This window comes from Crocodylus siamensis, chromosome 2 (assembly GCF_052110815.1).
Source record: "Crocodylus siamensis isolate JL-2025a chromosome 2, ASM5211081v1, whole genome shotgun sequence".
Taxonomy (NCBI): domain Eukaryota; kingdom Metazoa; phylum Chordata; order Crocodylia; family Crocodylidae; genus Crocodylus; species Crocodylus siamensis.
The window spans coordinates 94,448,412-94,463,655 of record NC_143396.1 but is presented as its reverse complement, the minus strand read 5'-3'; the positions used below and the strand labels follow the sequence as shown (position 1 = coordinate 94,463,655).

Below are 15,244 nucleotides of genomic sequence, written 5' to 3'. Positions count from 1 at the left end.
ATGTCATGATTCAATTTAAATGACATTGTTATTGTCTAAGGTTTTCTTGCATATTTAACACGCCAGCAAAAATATTTGCTTTGTCAAATGAAGTGTTATTCCAGTGTTTTTGCAGAAATGGTTGTAAACATATTGTGGGAGAATGGGCCTCTTCCAGACTTCCTTTGGAATCCCTTATCAGTAATCCCTTGCTGTAAATATGGATTCTGTTTCTGACTATTTGACACATACTCCTTTGAGATTCTTTAAACTTTTGAATCATCCTTGCAGCTCTTTGGAATCAGAGGTTGATGAACTATTGCAAATCTTAAGTGAAACAAAGTTTAAACATATTAACAAATCAAGTTATAGTCTTTTGCCAGGGTTTTGACATAAATAGTGTTCATCATGCTGTCAAAAGAAAAGTTCTGAGTTGTGGTTATATATCTCTCTAAAATCGTACAACTGTTTGTCATAGGGTGACTGGACATTTTCTTGGGTGCAGTGAGTTAAACCAGGCCAGCAATGAACTTTTCATCTTTTCCATTTTAATAACATAAAGAAACTTGTTAGTAGTCATTGAATTCATATCAACTAAGGTTTTTTCTATGATCTAACTTAACATACTCTTATAAAGACTCAGTATATCAGCAGGTTTTTTTTTTATTATTCAGTGGTATATGGTTACTATAGTTCACATCTACAACCGTTGGAAGAACAGTGAACTTCGATGTTATGTGAATGGGGAACTGGCATCATATGGAGAAATAACGTGGTTTGTTAATACCAGTGATGTAAGTAACTTTAATTTTGTATTATTTCACTTTATTTGGAATAGCAACACATTTTGGTATTATTATTTAAAAAAAATATTGTTAAACATTGATATTAGGGCTGTGCAAAGCTTCGGTCCCTGTTTCAATTTGACAGAGATTCGGCCTGATTTGGTGGCCAAATCTCTGAATCCAAATTGAATCAGGAGACCATTTAATCTCTCTGAATCGAATCAGAACCCTCCAAATTGTTTCAGAAAGATTTGGAGATTCGGACATAGACACAGCTTTACGTGTTTTTTCTACATACCTCAAGGTACCAGGCGGCTTGTGAATACTGCAGTGCTGGGGCAGGTGGAGCATAACACAGGAGCTCATGGGCTCCCCAGCATGCTCAGCAGCAGGCCCAGAAGAGGACCAGAAGCACTTCCAGTCCACTTCCGTCTCCACTGGGGAGCATGCTGGAGGGCCCCCCTGTGTCCCCCTGCCTCCTGGGTCTGAGGGGGCACCCAGGGTCTTCCTGCAGCTGATTGCCGAGCTGTGGGGAAACAGGGGGGGAGCCCCCAGTGCACTCCCTGGCGGACCCGGGAGTACTTCCAGTCCACTTCCGGGTTTGCTGCTGAGCACGTGGGGGGGTCACCTCTTGCTCCTGCGGGACACTCTATCTGACCCAGCATTGCAGTGTTCATGCTGGTACCTTGAATCATAGAATCGTAGAATCATAGAATCGATGAGTCGGAAGGGACCTAGACAGATCATAGAGTCTGACCCCCTGCCGCGGGCAGGAAGGAGCACTGGGGATGGCAGGGGTCATAAGACCCCAGCCAGATGCCTATCCAGTCTCCTCTTGAAGATTTCCAGGGAAGGTGAGAGCACCACCTCTCTGGGAAGCCTATTCCAGGCTCTGGCCACCCTTACAGTGAAGTAGTTCTTCCTGATATTTAACCTAAACCTCTCCTCCCTCAGCTTGTGGCCGTTGTTCCTGGTGATTCCAAGGGGAGCCCTGGTGAACAGACCTTCCCCGAGTCCCTGCTGGTGGCCCCTGATAAGGTTGTAGGCAGCCACAAGATCCCCCCCTCAGTCTCCTCTTGCGGAGATTGAAGAGATTCAGGTCCTTCAGCCTTTTCTCATAGGACTGGCCACAGAGGCCCTCAACCATATGAGTGGCCCTCCTCTGGACCCTCTCCGGGTTCTCCATGTCCCTCTTGAACTGCAGCGCCCAGAACTGAGATATGTAGAAAAAACTTTTAAAGCTATGTCTATGACTAAAACACTGATTCTCCGAATCAGTATTGAATCGTCAGACTCGGATTTGGCTGAATCGAATTGGGGACAGTGATCTGAATCAACTAATTGAATTACTGTCCCTGATTTGGGTTGAATCTGAATCTAATACGTTCCATTTTGCTCACCCTTCATTGATATCCTTGCTGTGATAAGTTTGTAAAATATTTTGTTTTTGGGGGGTTTTGTTTTGCTTTAATGGGATCCTTCAACATAATTTAATTCCTCTTTCCATCATTGTCCATCTCTGTAGCTGGTAATATATACCATTTCATCAGTGACTTGATGGTCAGCAAACCCAGTAGGCTTGACTCTGCAAGTGCCTAAATAGTTGTATTGCATTATGTGAATAAGTGGTCTATTCACTACTTCCCAAATTAGTTATGCATATGTTTAAATGTATACAAGATTCAGCCTCATAGGAGATTAGGAAGATTGTCTCAACTTTCCTACTCTCCATTGTCCAGTTTTTGCTCTTCTAAAACATGGGAGAAAAAAGTCCTGTTAATAAGACTCTTACCCTTGTACTATGAGTTATCTGACTTCTCTGATGTTGGATATTAATTAAGAGTTTAGTGTTTTTGTTTCTTTGGGGGTCTTTTGTTGTTTTTTTTTGTCTTCCACATGTGTTCTTGTAGGTACATCCTTGTTTGGATACACTAAAACTGTTAAGGATATCTTATTTTTGTATTAGTAAATATAAAACATGTTTTCCCCAAATTTCAGGAATTGCTTAATCTCTAAATTAGCCGAAAATGTTTTGTAGTTGTTTGACTCTAAAAAATACCCACTTAATGACTTCTTTTGGAAAAAAAATATTTAATTTTTCATGTAAACTTATGAAAATGTTATGGACCCGAGCAACCAGCCTTATACTTGCTTAAAAAAAGTTTATCCTGATCAAATAAAATATCTTCCTAATATTAATAAATATCTACGTGATTGATTTATACTTACTTAGTTCAGAGTCAATCAATTTGATTATTTATTTTACTTTAATTTTGTTTGTTTTTTTATTTAGTGTAACTTGATTCTCTGTTCTGTTTTCAGACATTTGATAAATGCTTCCTGGGTTCTTCAGAAACAGCAGATGCCAATCGAGTGTTTTGTGGACAGATGACAGCTGTTTACCTTTTCAGTGAGGCTCTTAATGCTGCTCAGATCTTTGCCATTTATCAGCTTGGGCTGGGATACAAGGTATCTTGGAGTTGAAGTAATAACTTTTGAAAGGTTTCTTTCAATCAATTTCTGGAGGTTTTTGTGATTTCTATGGCAATTGCATGTATCAGTTTTCTTACCAGGCAATTTCTGTTTATTAAACTGTTACATATATTTATAGATTAATTAATGTTCGGTTAATTATTAGTTAACAGTTATAATACTTAAAAGGGGAAAGAGAAAGAACTAATAAATAGTACGACATGTTTGTCATGGACATGAAGTTATTGAATTCCCAATCAAATTCAGTGTGCCAGTGAAAACAACGCAATGGACATGGTTGCTGGTGTCAAAAAAGGCTATCTATGTTTTAAACAAACACCAGTTTAAACAGTAACTTATTAAATTTGATGCTAAAACTAGGTTAAAATAAGTAACAAAAAGTATCTCCGTTTTTCATTGTTCAATTCCGGCTTCTGTTGATGGGTATGGGCAAAAGTCTTCTATTGCTGAGAAAGAGGATAATAGGGAAGGAAGTTGTTGTCTAAGGATGAATGAACAAATTATATATCAAATTAAAGGGGGGAATTACTGTGGGTTAATTCACCATGTGGGGTAACTGTTTTATTTGTTCACTGGTAGTAAGACAGTTGTTTCAGATATAAACTGCCCTGGTTTTAGTTTCTGTTTAGCACAGGTTTGAGTGAGCACACAATCCAATCACTGTACAGCAGCTCATACGGAGTAACTCTTCTCTCTTAACTAGGTATTATTCATTTATCTGTTCACATACTAAGTGAATAAAATGTAAATTTTAATTGCTTTGAGATCCATTTCCTTATGTAGGCTAGTATTGTGACACCTAATTCAACACACTGAGGAAAAAAAGAGTAGCAAGGCTGCTACTGTGGTGTACTTTTGTTACACTGACTTATCTTTATTGTAGTAGCTTTGGGCTTTAGGCAGATCGCTATATGCCCTAGGTGCTGTACAAACACATGATGGAAGAATGGTCCTCACTCCATCCCTATCCCAAATATTAAACAGTGTTTTGAGTGAACATTTTTTCAGTAGAAGGCAGTATTACTTACTTAAGTTTTTTTAATCTAAAGGAGAAGTTTAAAATATTTTCCCTTCCCTGGTGGGTAGTGTCATTCTGGGGCAAAGAAGTTATATAATACTAACTATAAAATCAGTCCTGAACTACAAATATTCATAGTGGGATTGTTTTCTTCTTGCATATTGCTAGAGTTGAGGAGGAGAAATCCTGTGATTTTCATCAGTATTTGTGTTGTTTCGAATGACTGTCCCTTTGGGCAAGTAAGCTTTTAATGTGTTTCTTTTTCCTCCCTCTTTCTCCACCTTTTCAGGGAACATTCAAATTCAAGGCAGAAAGTGATCTATTTCTTGCTGAGCATCACAAAATGTTGCTGTATGATGGCAAACTGTCCAGTGGAATTGCTTTCATGTATAATCCAAGGGCTACAGATGCACAGCTCTGTTTGGAATCCTCACCCAAGGATAACTCATCTATCTTTGTTCATTCTCCACATGCCCTCATGCTGCAGGTATTTTGACATTTTGGCTGATTTTCTGAGAAGAAAAAGGCTGCGTTTGTCAGGTCCTGAAACCATGATTTTCAGACCTCTGAGATACAGGGGGCCCTAATAATACATGGAGAAGTAAAAACTAACAAAACTCTACCTTTCTCCTTGCTTGTCCTCTTATATTGGAGGAGTTGCACAGAACTGTGCATAGCTCTTCAAACTATCACTTCTCTGTGTTCTCACTACTGCCTTAAAACAGATACCTCCTTCCTTACTATCTCCAGAAATGCATCACACGCCATACCCATTCTCCTCTAGCCCATGTTGCTTCCTTTCAGTGCATAGCTCATTTTTTTCATGAACAACTAGGACCACATGCCCTTATTTGGGTGCGGTTGTGCCATCCATTCTTTCCCTAAATGAACTTGTACATATTTTCATCCTCAAATCTCAATGTGATCCTTTTTCAGTAAGATTATGTGCTTAAAAAAAACAAACTCACACCAAAGATATTATTTCAACTTTTGTATGCAGGCTTTTTCCTTATTCTCCATTCTCTCCCACTCAGAATCTGACAGTCCACATTTCTATCCCTGAGGACATTCTCTTCTAACTCTTCCTTCTACTATGCCAGGGTCTCTAACACTGTAATTCACTACAGCGGTAGAAAGACCTTACTTTGGGCCCCTCCTGGACCTGTCCTTTTAGCAGGAGCCATGATTTGTTTTTTTAAGGCACCATAGTAGGGCAGGGGTGTCACAGTCTTCCAGCCCTGGGGGCTGGATGAGCATCCCTGAGTCTGTGATCTGGGCTGGGACTTAACCCCCTGTGAAGTGGTTGCAGCATGAGGTCCAGCCTGTGCACTGTACATGCCACCCCACAGAACTGGTACAGGAGAAGAGTGCATGTGGTGCATAGGCTAGACCCAGCACTGCAGGCAGCACAGGTGACTGGAGCTGTTATGTGCATTGGTTTGGGGTCTAGCAGTGTGCTGTATGGAGCATGCATCCATGCTGGTCTCCAGTAGTGCCTGCAGCACAGGGCTCAGCCCCTGCACTGCACATTGCATGTGTGGCGGGGGCCAGAGCATGGAGTAGGTCCAGCAACTCATACTTTGGATCTGGCCTACAGGCCTTTGACACCCCTGCAGTAGGAACTCCTCCCAGGGTTGCCTTTTTATAGCAATATGGTATCAGTCCAATTTCTTAAGAAAACCATCATTTTTAAAATGAGTTGTGAAAAAGGTATTAATTTTTTTTGTTTTTCTTCTTTGTTAGGATGTGAAAGCAGTCTTAACTCACTCCATCCAAAGTGCTATGCATTCAGTTGGAGGGGTGCAGGTACTTTTTCCTCTGTTTGCACAGTTAGACTATAGGCAATACTCATCGGATGAAGTTGATGCAACTGTTTGGTGAGTGTGTCTAAATACTTTAGTTTTCCACTCTTTTATTGAAATGAAATGATCTTTTTCTTAATTTAAATTATCCAAGAACATTTTTTCCTGAAACTAAAGTTACAAGGAATAGGAAATTTTTTCTCACACATATGTGTATTATAAATTGAAGTTACTGTACATTAGATAGAAATACACAGTGAATAATAGACATAGTTAAAATAGCCAGTTTACGCCTGTGAACATGCCTGTTTCTGTTAGATGTAAAGTGGAAGCTTAATGCCATTATGGTACTATTGTTTGGACACACCGTGTTTTCAGTACCAGAGGTCTTTTGCCTACACAGGACCTTGAACTAAAGTCAGGATTATTTTGCGTTATAATTGCAGCTGTGCATGGAAACAGATACATAGACCACAACAGCATCAAGTATTAACCAACAATGGACCAGAGAGGCTTAAGTTTAAGAACATATATTTCATTAAAACTAATGAACTCGTTGATATTTGTTAATTTGTTTTTACTAAAAAGAGTCCCTTGCTTTGTAATGGTAGAGAGGCACAGAAGTAAAACAATGCTAAAATTAATGCAGTGATAAGAGTATGAAGTCATTTGTAAAACCTTAACCTGACTTCTTATATTTGGGCCTTATAATAGCTCTTACTTGGGCAGTTATGTGCTTGTTAATAAAACAGTATAAGTTTTTTGTTTTTAAATGTATGTGTTTATTCATGGACTAGGAGTTGGCGAAAGTAGTGAGTAGAGGAGAGTAGCAGATCAGAATGTCCCTAATTGAACAAAACTTTTACCAAGGTATTCATACAAAGAAATGAATACCTTATACGTTGGAAGAAATAAAACAAAATAAACAAAAAAGCCTATTTTGAAGTAGAGTTCAAGCTGACTTTCAAAACGAAACAACAAATGGAAAAGACAGACATTTTTGAATCCCCGTTAATGAATTTCTACAGACAAAGATGTAGAAATTCCTTTTCTCCCTTCAGTGTTACTGTTAAACTTGTAAATTGAGAGTTTTCTTAATTTCATTGCTTTTTTGCAAGCAAGCATCCAGTGGCTGAACTTTATGGGAATTTCTCAGCCGGTTTAGGAATGATAAAAAAAACAATGCCTCTTAGGCTCTCTGAGCAGTTGATTCCAGCAGCATCTGGCCTGAAATCAAGTCAGTGGCAGTTGGAATTGAATTCAGGTCTTTTGTACAGTAGAACAGTTCAACATGAAAGTAAAAGTGAAATATAAAACAGCAAGATGAAAGTGCAAACTTCCTGAGATCACTTGCTTTAAAAGCATTTTACCACTGGGTGGGTATCACTAAGTCCAGGATTTGAAGATGAAGAAAATCTGATTGAAGCTGTGAAATAGATTGGCTTCTTACAGTCTTAAATATATTTTCATAGTCTTTAGATAATTTCAAATATTAATCTAACCACTTAAATCATGTTAAATGCATGTATGTACTGTAAAAGGAAGGTGCTCTACTAGGAGCTTTTTCTATTTAATGTCTGTGAACCTCATGCTATTTCTTTAAGAAGAAAGTGAATATCTTATTTTTTTTAATGTACTACATTTTGCAGTTCCACGCTGTTGGCTTTCATCATGGAGTTACTGAAGAACTCCATCGCTATGCAAGAACAGATGCTTTCCTGTAAGGGCTTCCATGTGATAGGATATAGTCTGGAAAAGGTAAACCAAAATCAGTGCTTACCCAGTATTGGCTTACTGAACTTCCTTCTTATCCTATCCCCCTCACCTGCAAAACCTAGCATGTGACTATTTTTCATCACAAAATTTTAAAACAGTTTGATAAAGGCTAGCCTAAGTAAATCTTTCTTTTTCTTTTGTTTTCTTTTTTTTTAGTCTTCCAAAGTCCATGTTACCCGAGCTGTGCTAGAGCTATGCCTTGCCTTTGCTAAATACTTGAGTAACTTGCACAATGGAGTGCCCTTGCTCAAGCAGCTTTGTGATCACATTCTTCTTAATCCAGCAATATGGATTCATACCCCAGCAAAGGTAAAATGTTTTTATTTTTGTTATTTGAGTGCTGTTTCAGGATCAGATGCACTTCATTCATTTTATTCCTAATTATTTATTTTAGTGGCACCCAGAGCCCCATCAGGATCAAGGGTGTCTCTGTTCTAAGTACTGTATGAAAATAGTCTCTGCCTAAAGAGTGCATTGTTGTTTTAAACATTTTGATCTATAGCACAAGATTATTTGCATCACGCCAGTTAAGAATCTATTTAAAATAGAGTGCTGTTCTCTGACAGTTCCATTTGCTCTTCTGTTATGACAAGAATATAGAGTTTAATGGAACTTCATCAATTGATTCCACATTTAGTCATGTTGTAAACCAAGTATCTATCATTACAGTGATACTAAAGGTTGACCAAGTGTGTAAAATATTTTGGGGCTTAAAATTATTTACTTATAGTTCTCTACTAATTTCTAGTCAGTACAAGTACAGTGAATGCTAGAACATGAGCAAAAAGACTTATTTTATTAACACAAAAACACTAAAATAAATAGCAAATACTCCAAAAATGATGGAAAGAGACCTGGGTTCCTAGAAAGTTATTATACAGCAATGTACCTGGTTTGATATTAGCAAAATTAATTTTCAGGCTTCTTAATTGAACACATTCAAATAATATGGTTGAGAGGAAAGGATTTTTTAGGGTGATATCTTTTATTGGACCAACTGAATAGTGGGCATAGGTAAACAAGCTTTCAAATGGAAGACATTTTTTTTTTAGGTCTGACCAGAACAAGCCAAGTACAGCATAGTAAAAAACAGTTTTTGAAAGGTTGCTTAAATTTGTCCGTCCCTTTAATCATTAAGATGTGCATTCATGTGAGCAGCAGTATATGTATTGATACTTTTAGAAACATGGATATGTTTTTTCCCTTCTCTTTCTCACAGCTGTTGTACTAGAAATCTTAAGTGTCCTGTTGTTTTGCCCTAGGTGAGGGTAGTGATATAAAATTGTTGTTTTTGCAGCTGGATGAAAATGCTTTTATTGTCAGCCCCAAACCTTTTAAAAACTACACCTGAGTTACATTTCCCAGAGCTGAGACTAGGGTTGACAAATAATGACATTAAATTTGGCATCATGTTAAGTGCAATTCCTTGACCCTGTGTGACTCCACAAGCTGGGGCTTTAACAAAAAATCCAAGTACGATGAGGCGTGTGGCCAAATCAATCTAAACTCGTAGGATGTTTATACATGTGCTCCAGAAGTGGGGAAGAGGTTGCGGAGAGCTCTAATTAAAGTTGCTGGAGTGTCTCATGTATCAGTGTCCCCATGCTTAAAAATGGTAGCAGGGTCGCTTTAACTAAAGTTAATTCGAGCTTTAGTTAAAGCCCTCCTCCTTTCCGCCCCATGATTTTTAAGTGCAGAGACACTGGAGTCTGCTGGATGGTGGTAACTACCATGTTTCAGCAGACTTGATTAATTGAGCTTACTGCAATGGCCTGTAACTATAGCATGTCAGAGTAGCTTCGCTACTCATGTATAGGTACCCTACATTTCAACAGTTGTTAAGTTTTCCTAGTTTTTAGTCATAATAGTTAAAATACTGGTCACGTGTCTATGACTAGTATTTTAAGTCATCTCCCTGTTCCTGTGAATGTTTAATTGACATTTTTACTTCCTTACTGGGTGATGTAGGTTCAGTTGATCTTGTACACGTACCTGTCTACTGAGTTCATTGGCACTGTTAACATATATAATGCAATTCGGCGAGTTGGGACAGTTCTTCTGGTAATGCACACTTTAAAGTATTACTACTGGGTAGTGAATCCTCAAGATCGTAGTGGAATCACTCCAAAAGGATTAGGTATGTCTACATTTACTTTACCCTTCATTAGCAAAGTAGTTTTTTGACCAACTTTTGCATCCTCTTTGAAATTGCAGTGGTTGACTTGCAAAAGAATGGCAAAACAAAATAGTTTAACTTGAGAAGTTAAGACCAATTTTAACGTATGGATTTATAAGACTTAATTTGATTGGAATTCTACTAGGACAGTTATATTATGGACAGACATTCTTTTGAAGTGCGTTAAATCTCCCACTTCAAAATGGTCTGGAGTCCCTTCTGTGTTAGAGTTTTACAGCTTCCAAGATAGAAAGCAGAGATTCTTAGCTTGCTTTTTAGGCCAGAGTCGGTGGGGTCTTCTGAGGATTGTTAAGGGGAGAGTCTGTTGACTGTCTGATCACCCCACCACCACCACCCGGCTTGGCTGTGCGCTCACTGCTGCTGTGGGCCTGGTTGGCTTTGCTTCAGGAGGTTTCATCTGCTACAACGTGACACCATTTCCTCAAGGAGCCAGGAATGGAGGCCTCCCATCTTCTCACCTTGCAATCCCTGGCCTAACAGGGGTTCTACCTCCATTTTTGACAGAGGTGGAAAGTCCCAGGCCGATCTAGGCATGTTTTCCATCCTCTTCCAGGTCATCAAAAGCATGGTAGTGTAAGGGACTGAGACTGTCTGTCAGGCACTCTCTAAAAGTATTTCCTTAATATATGCTACTTGCTCTGCACACCAACTACAATATGTCTTGTGTGGATGGCATCATCCTCAGACATCATGGAGGATGGCTTTCTCTCAGACTACCTGCAGATTGCGTACTAGCTTTTCTGAACAGCAACAGTTTGGAGATTATAGTCTTGGGGACATGAGATGACAAACAGAGAAGGCAGAGATTTAAAATGAGCCATGTGTCTGCCTGGAGATCTTTACTGAGCTGATACCAGCATAAGGGAACCCATTAGCATGGTGAAACATGCAGGACCCTGCCCTGGATTCTATCCATTATTTCCCATAATTTTGCATGCATGAGTTCTACAAGGGAACCTCCCTGTTCTACATGGCTGTGGCCTTAGAGACAGAAGCCGTATAGGGCAGCTGGGGCAAGTCCTATAGTTGTCTCTTCCTGAAGGACATTGTCTTCCCTGAGAATCTTGCCTCCTGGACAGGGAAAGTCTGTTCTGGTGGTTCTATGGAATGAAGAGGACCTCCTTCGTTGTGAGGTCCTGGCTGCTGGAGCATCTCTACAGGACCCCGGACACCACAGCTGAATCAACAGGTGCCTTGCCACCTCCTACATCCTGGTCAGAAGCTGGCTTGGCTAAGATCAATGATAGTGAAGAAACTTCCTAGGATGTTGTTAAACCACATTTGCAAATGAATGATCTCTGCAAGGGCTGCTTTTGGGACTGTATTTCATGCTGTGAAAAATGCAAATTGTCCTATTTCTTTGGGGTTTCCAGGATTCCTTGTATTACTGATGGGCACTGTGCACTGTGAATTTTTTTATTCTAGGTTCATGTTCTTCAGCAATTTTTGCACCTTGCTGTAACAGTGGTCACCTATTGCTGTTGAAGCTTAGGCAGGGAAGGAGGGTGAGCTGTCATCTTCTGGGAAGCTTTGGCTTTTCCATCCCTCTTCCACCCAAATAACTGCTGCATTGCCTGAAATTGCCAGCATTAGTGAATAAAAACAGTGCCTTGACTATTTGCTCTTTTGTTTCATTTTTTCCTGGAACTGGGGAAGAAGCAACTCTGAGGGGTACTTATTTATGACTTCTGGTAATCAATTTGCTGGTGAAGGTGTGGTGGCTATGTTGCTAGAGCCAGCTCCTACAGGAACCTTGCAAACAATAGCAGGTGGCAAGAGGTTATCTGTGGTATTAGTAGATTGGCTTGCTTTTTGTTGCTTACCAGTGCCTTTCAGAGGAACAATAGGGAGTGCTTCAGATAACGGTTGGGCAACCAGCTGGTGGTGGTTAGTATGACGCTCTAGCTCAGCGCAGTGGAAGATTATCTGACACCCCACAGTGCTTCACTTCCCACTTCCTACTCTTCCCATCCTGATTGATCCTCCCTCCCCACAGCTTCACACCAGACCAGTGTGTGAACATCATGTCTCCCTCATCCTCACAGAATACCCACAAGCATTTCCCTACAGCTTCCTGCAACAGGCCAGCCCTCTGCCTCCCACAGCACCTAGGCCTTAGCTGCCAGGAGACATGGGCAACACAGGCAGCCCTAGTAAGGTTCAGTCCTCCAGCACAGTGACAGCAGCAGTGTTTTCCTACCTACACACTGCCCCTCATGGAGACATAAGTGACCCTGACTGCAGTCTCCCTGGGAAAACTGTTTGCTGGGTAGCACTCATGGGTGGCATTCACTGGAAACAATAGCAGGTAGGATAACAGCCAGCTTGGGTGTGGGAAGTTTGGGGAAGTTAGAGGAAAAGTAGAAGGAGCTCCCCAACAATAGGGAGATGCTTGGAGAAGGGGCCTATGATCTTCCTTGGCATCCTTGCGTTGGGCTCTTGTCCCAAGCCATAACAACAACCCATAGTAGTGAAAGGGGTAGTAATTAAGCTGGTTTTGAGGGTAGGAGAGGAGACACCAAGGACCTCTGGAAAGTTCTGGTGCACAATCCAGAGTGGTATATATGGACTTAACTGACAGCCAAAGCCAACTGGTTATGCTGAGAACATAGCCACCACCTCTTCACCAGCCCATCACTTCCCAGAAGTCATAAATTCCCACCCCTCAGCCCCTGCAGGAGTTGCCTGCTTCTTCCCCAGACCAAGTCCCAGTGTGATTGTGGGGGACAAAGCAAGCAAAAAACCCAGAGCCAAGTAGTCAAGGTGTAGTGCTTCACAGTGAAATGTTTCAAAGTTGTTCTGTCTCTGGGGTTATTTTTGAGGCAAAATGACCTGCTTTGGAGTGTTTCATGCACCGTGTATGTCTGTACATGCAGTTTTTGGAGTGCTTTAAAAACACAAGGAGGGTTGGTCAGATGTCTGTTCATATTCTTAGTATTCAATGCATTTCACTAAAGCGTGTTTTATGAGGGAACAAAAGCAAACGACTGCATTTGACTGTCCTCCTGCATATAAAATAACAACTACTTTATACTTTTCCAAAACTTTTAAGTAAAAAATATATCCATGTACTGTAATGTCAATATAGTTTTCTTCATGTGTAGCATAAAATATTTGCTTTCCTTTTTAAAGATGGACCCCGACCTAATCAGAAAGAGATATTTTCTCTGCGAGCACTCTTACTCATGTTCGTTAAACAGCTGGTGATGAAGGTAAGGTGAACATAAGCGGAGGTTGTATCGTCAGTGTTCCCTCTCCTTAGAATTGTATAAAACTGATTGCATCTGCCATGTATTCCTGATGTGTAACACAACAGTATTCTCTAAGGATGTTTTTTAATTATGATTTCATAAGATGATAAGTTAATGGAACAATACTGAAGGTGACTTCTTGCATCGAGCCCAGTGTCATAGCATTAATAGATCATCTGTTTGTTCTTGCCAAGAGAGCTATTATGCAATTTTAGAAATACCTTCAATTAAGAGGGACAAAAATTGTCATTTTTGCCAGGTTCAGTATTCGGTAGATTGTAGTGGGGAGGGGGTCAAAGGTCTGGTCTGTGGAGAACTGTTTATTTAGCTAATGGGGTTCTTGGAGGGCTTGGGCTTTCAGGTTAGGGTCCAAAATTCAGGGCACAGAACTCTGTTGGGGATGTGTTTGTGCTGTGCAGGAGAGCAAGCAACAGCTGTATTAATATTTTAGCCACTGCCACCATTTGTCCTGCTGCCACTGGTGGGGATCTGGTTACACCCCTTCTCTTGATGACATGAGGCAGACCAGAAGCAGGACTGCAATGAACAGTAGTAGCAGAACTAGGTGGTGGTTGTTTGCGGACCCAGCCCTCTAGGGGAGGATGAAACTCCTTGCTAGTGGGTTTCGCTACTGTTTGCTAGACAACAGAGGAAGGTTAAGGTGTAGGAATCTTGGGTTTAGTTTTAGGTTTGGGAAGAGAAAATAGTGTAGTGGTTTAGAACCCTCTGTCCCTTCTCCTGTCACCATCATGCCCTCCTAAGCTTGTGTGCATCTGTCTGCCCTCTCCTGACTTTGCAGACTCTTCACACTGGGCATTTGAGGGCTATTTCCTTTTTCTCCACTTAGCTATCAAAGGAGAAGCATTAAGAATTAAGCAATAAGACACCCTTCTGTCATTGTCATGGAGGCCCCAACATATGGGAATAGCAAAGTCCTGCACAGTCACTGTATTCCTCAGTTGTTTCATGATTACTTCAGATGAATTATTTGGGAATTTAGGTGTCAGTCTAACATTGCCTTTCCTGAGCATGTGCAACCTTTTTTCTTTCTGTCAATTTGATTGAATTTTCAGAGACAGTTCCTCTGTTAATTTTTAGGCTCTGCTCCAAAGCATGGATATGCAACAGCTTCTCCATAAAAACAACTGTGACACATTTTCTTTTTTGACATGGACAAAATAATTTAATTTTCCCTAATCTCAGCCCTTTGAAACTTAGTATTTTTCTGCTGAAATCAGTTTGAAGATAGTACTCAATTTCGTTAATATTTAATCCTGAATACTTTGCTTGGCAAAAGTATAAACCAAGAGTGTCAAACTCATCTAGCCCCGTGGGCCAGATGAGAGACTCGAGGCCAATCTGGCCCACAGACTTGTCCAACGCGGTGGATCCAGGGCAGAGGGCTGGTCTGGCGTGGCTACCACATGCAGCATGCACCCTGGATTGGCTCTGTGTTTTGCTTGCAGCGTGTGTGCTGTCTCCATGCATTGCTTGCAGCATGTGCCTGCCCCAGCCCATGCACAGTGAGTCTGAGGCATGTGTTGCACATGATGTGCAGGGCCAGTTTAGTATACACACTGCATCTGGTACCCACTCTAAACTGGACTTGTATGTTAGTTCCCACATGCAGGGCCTGTCTATGGGTCCAATCTAGACCTGTCCTGAATGCAGTGTTTGGAGGGCTGTTTTGCTGGAGGTGCCACATGCAGCATGCACCCCACACCGGCCCCATGGGCTGTATCTAGCAAGTAATCCCAGCCCCATGAGGTATGTGGAACTAGTCTGTAGCACTTGTGCCAGCTCCAGCCTTCATGCTGTGTGCAGCCTGCACTAGACAAGCTCTGCACACTGCATGCAGCCCATGTGATTGTGGTTGACACATGTGGTATGGGGTGCTTAGGGTCAGTCTGAGACCTACAGGCAGCACCACTAGCTGGGTGATA

General features: G+C 40.8%; 1 protein-coding gene across 6 annotated transcripts in view; it reads left to right on the top strand.

The window, feature by feature from the left end:
• LRBA (LPS responsive beige-like anchor protein) overlaps window positions 1–15,244 on the top strand; it is a 591,088-nt gene that overhangs the window by 79,397 nt on the left and 496,447 nt on the right. For all 6 annotated transcript variants that reach the window (XM_090036376.1, XM_090036373.1, XM_090036375.1 and 3 more), the window contains exons 8-15: window positions 654–773; window positions 3,087–3,233; window positions 4,565–4,762; window positions 6,019–6,152; window positions 7,727–7,835; window positions 8,010–8,162; window positions 9,822–9,990; window positions 13,183–13,262. In XM_090036376.1, the coding sequence (XP_089892502.1) occupies window positions 654–773; window positions 3,087–3,233; window positions 4,565–4,762; window positions 6,019–6,152; window positions 7,727–7,835; window positions 8,010–8,162; window positions 9,822–9,990; window positions 13,183–13,262 (1,110 nt within the window). The remainder of the gene's footprint in view (window positions 1–653; window positions 774–3,086; window positions 3,234–4,564; window positions 4,763–6,018; window positions 6,153–7,726; window positions 7,836–8,009; window positions 8,163–9,821; window positions 9,991–13,182; window positions 13,263–15,244) is intronic.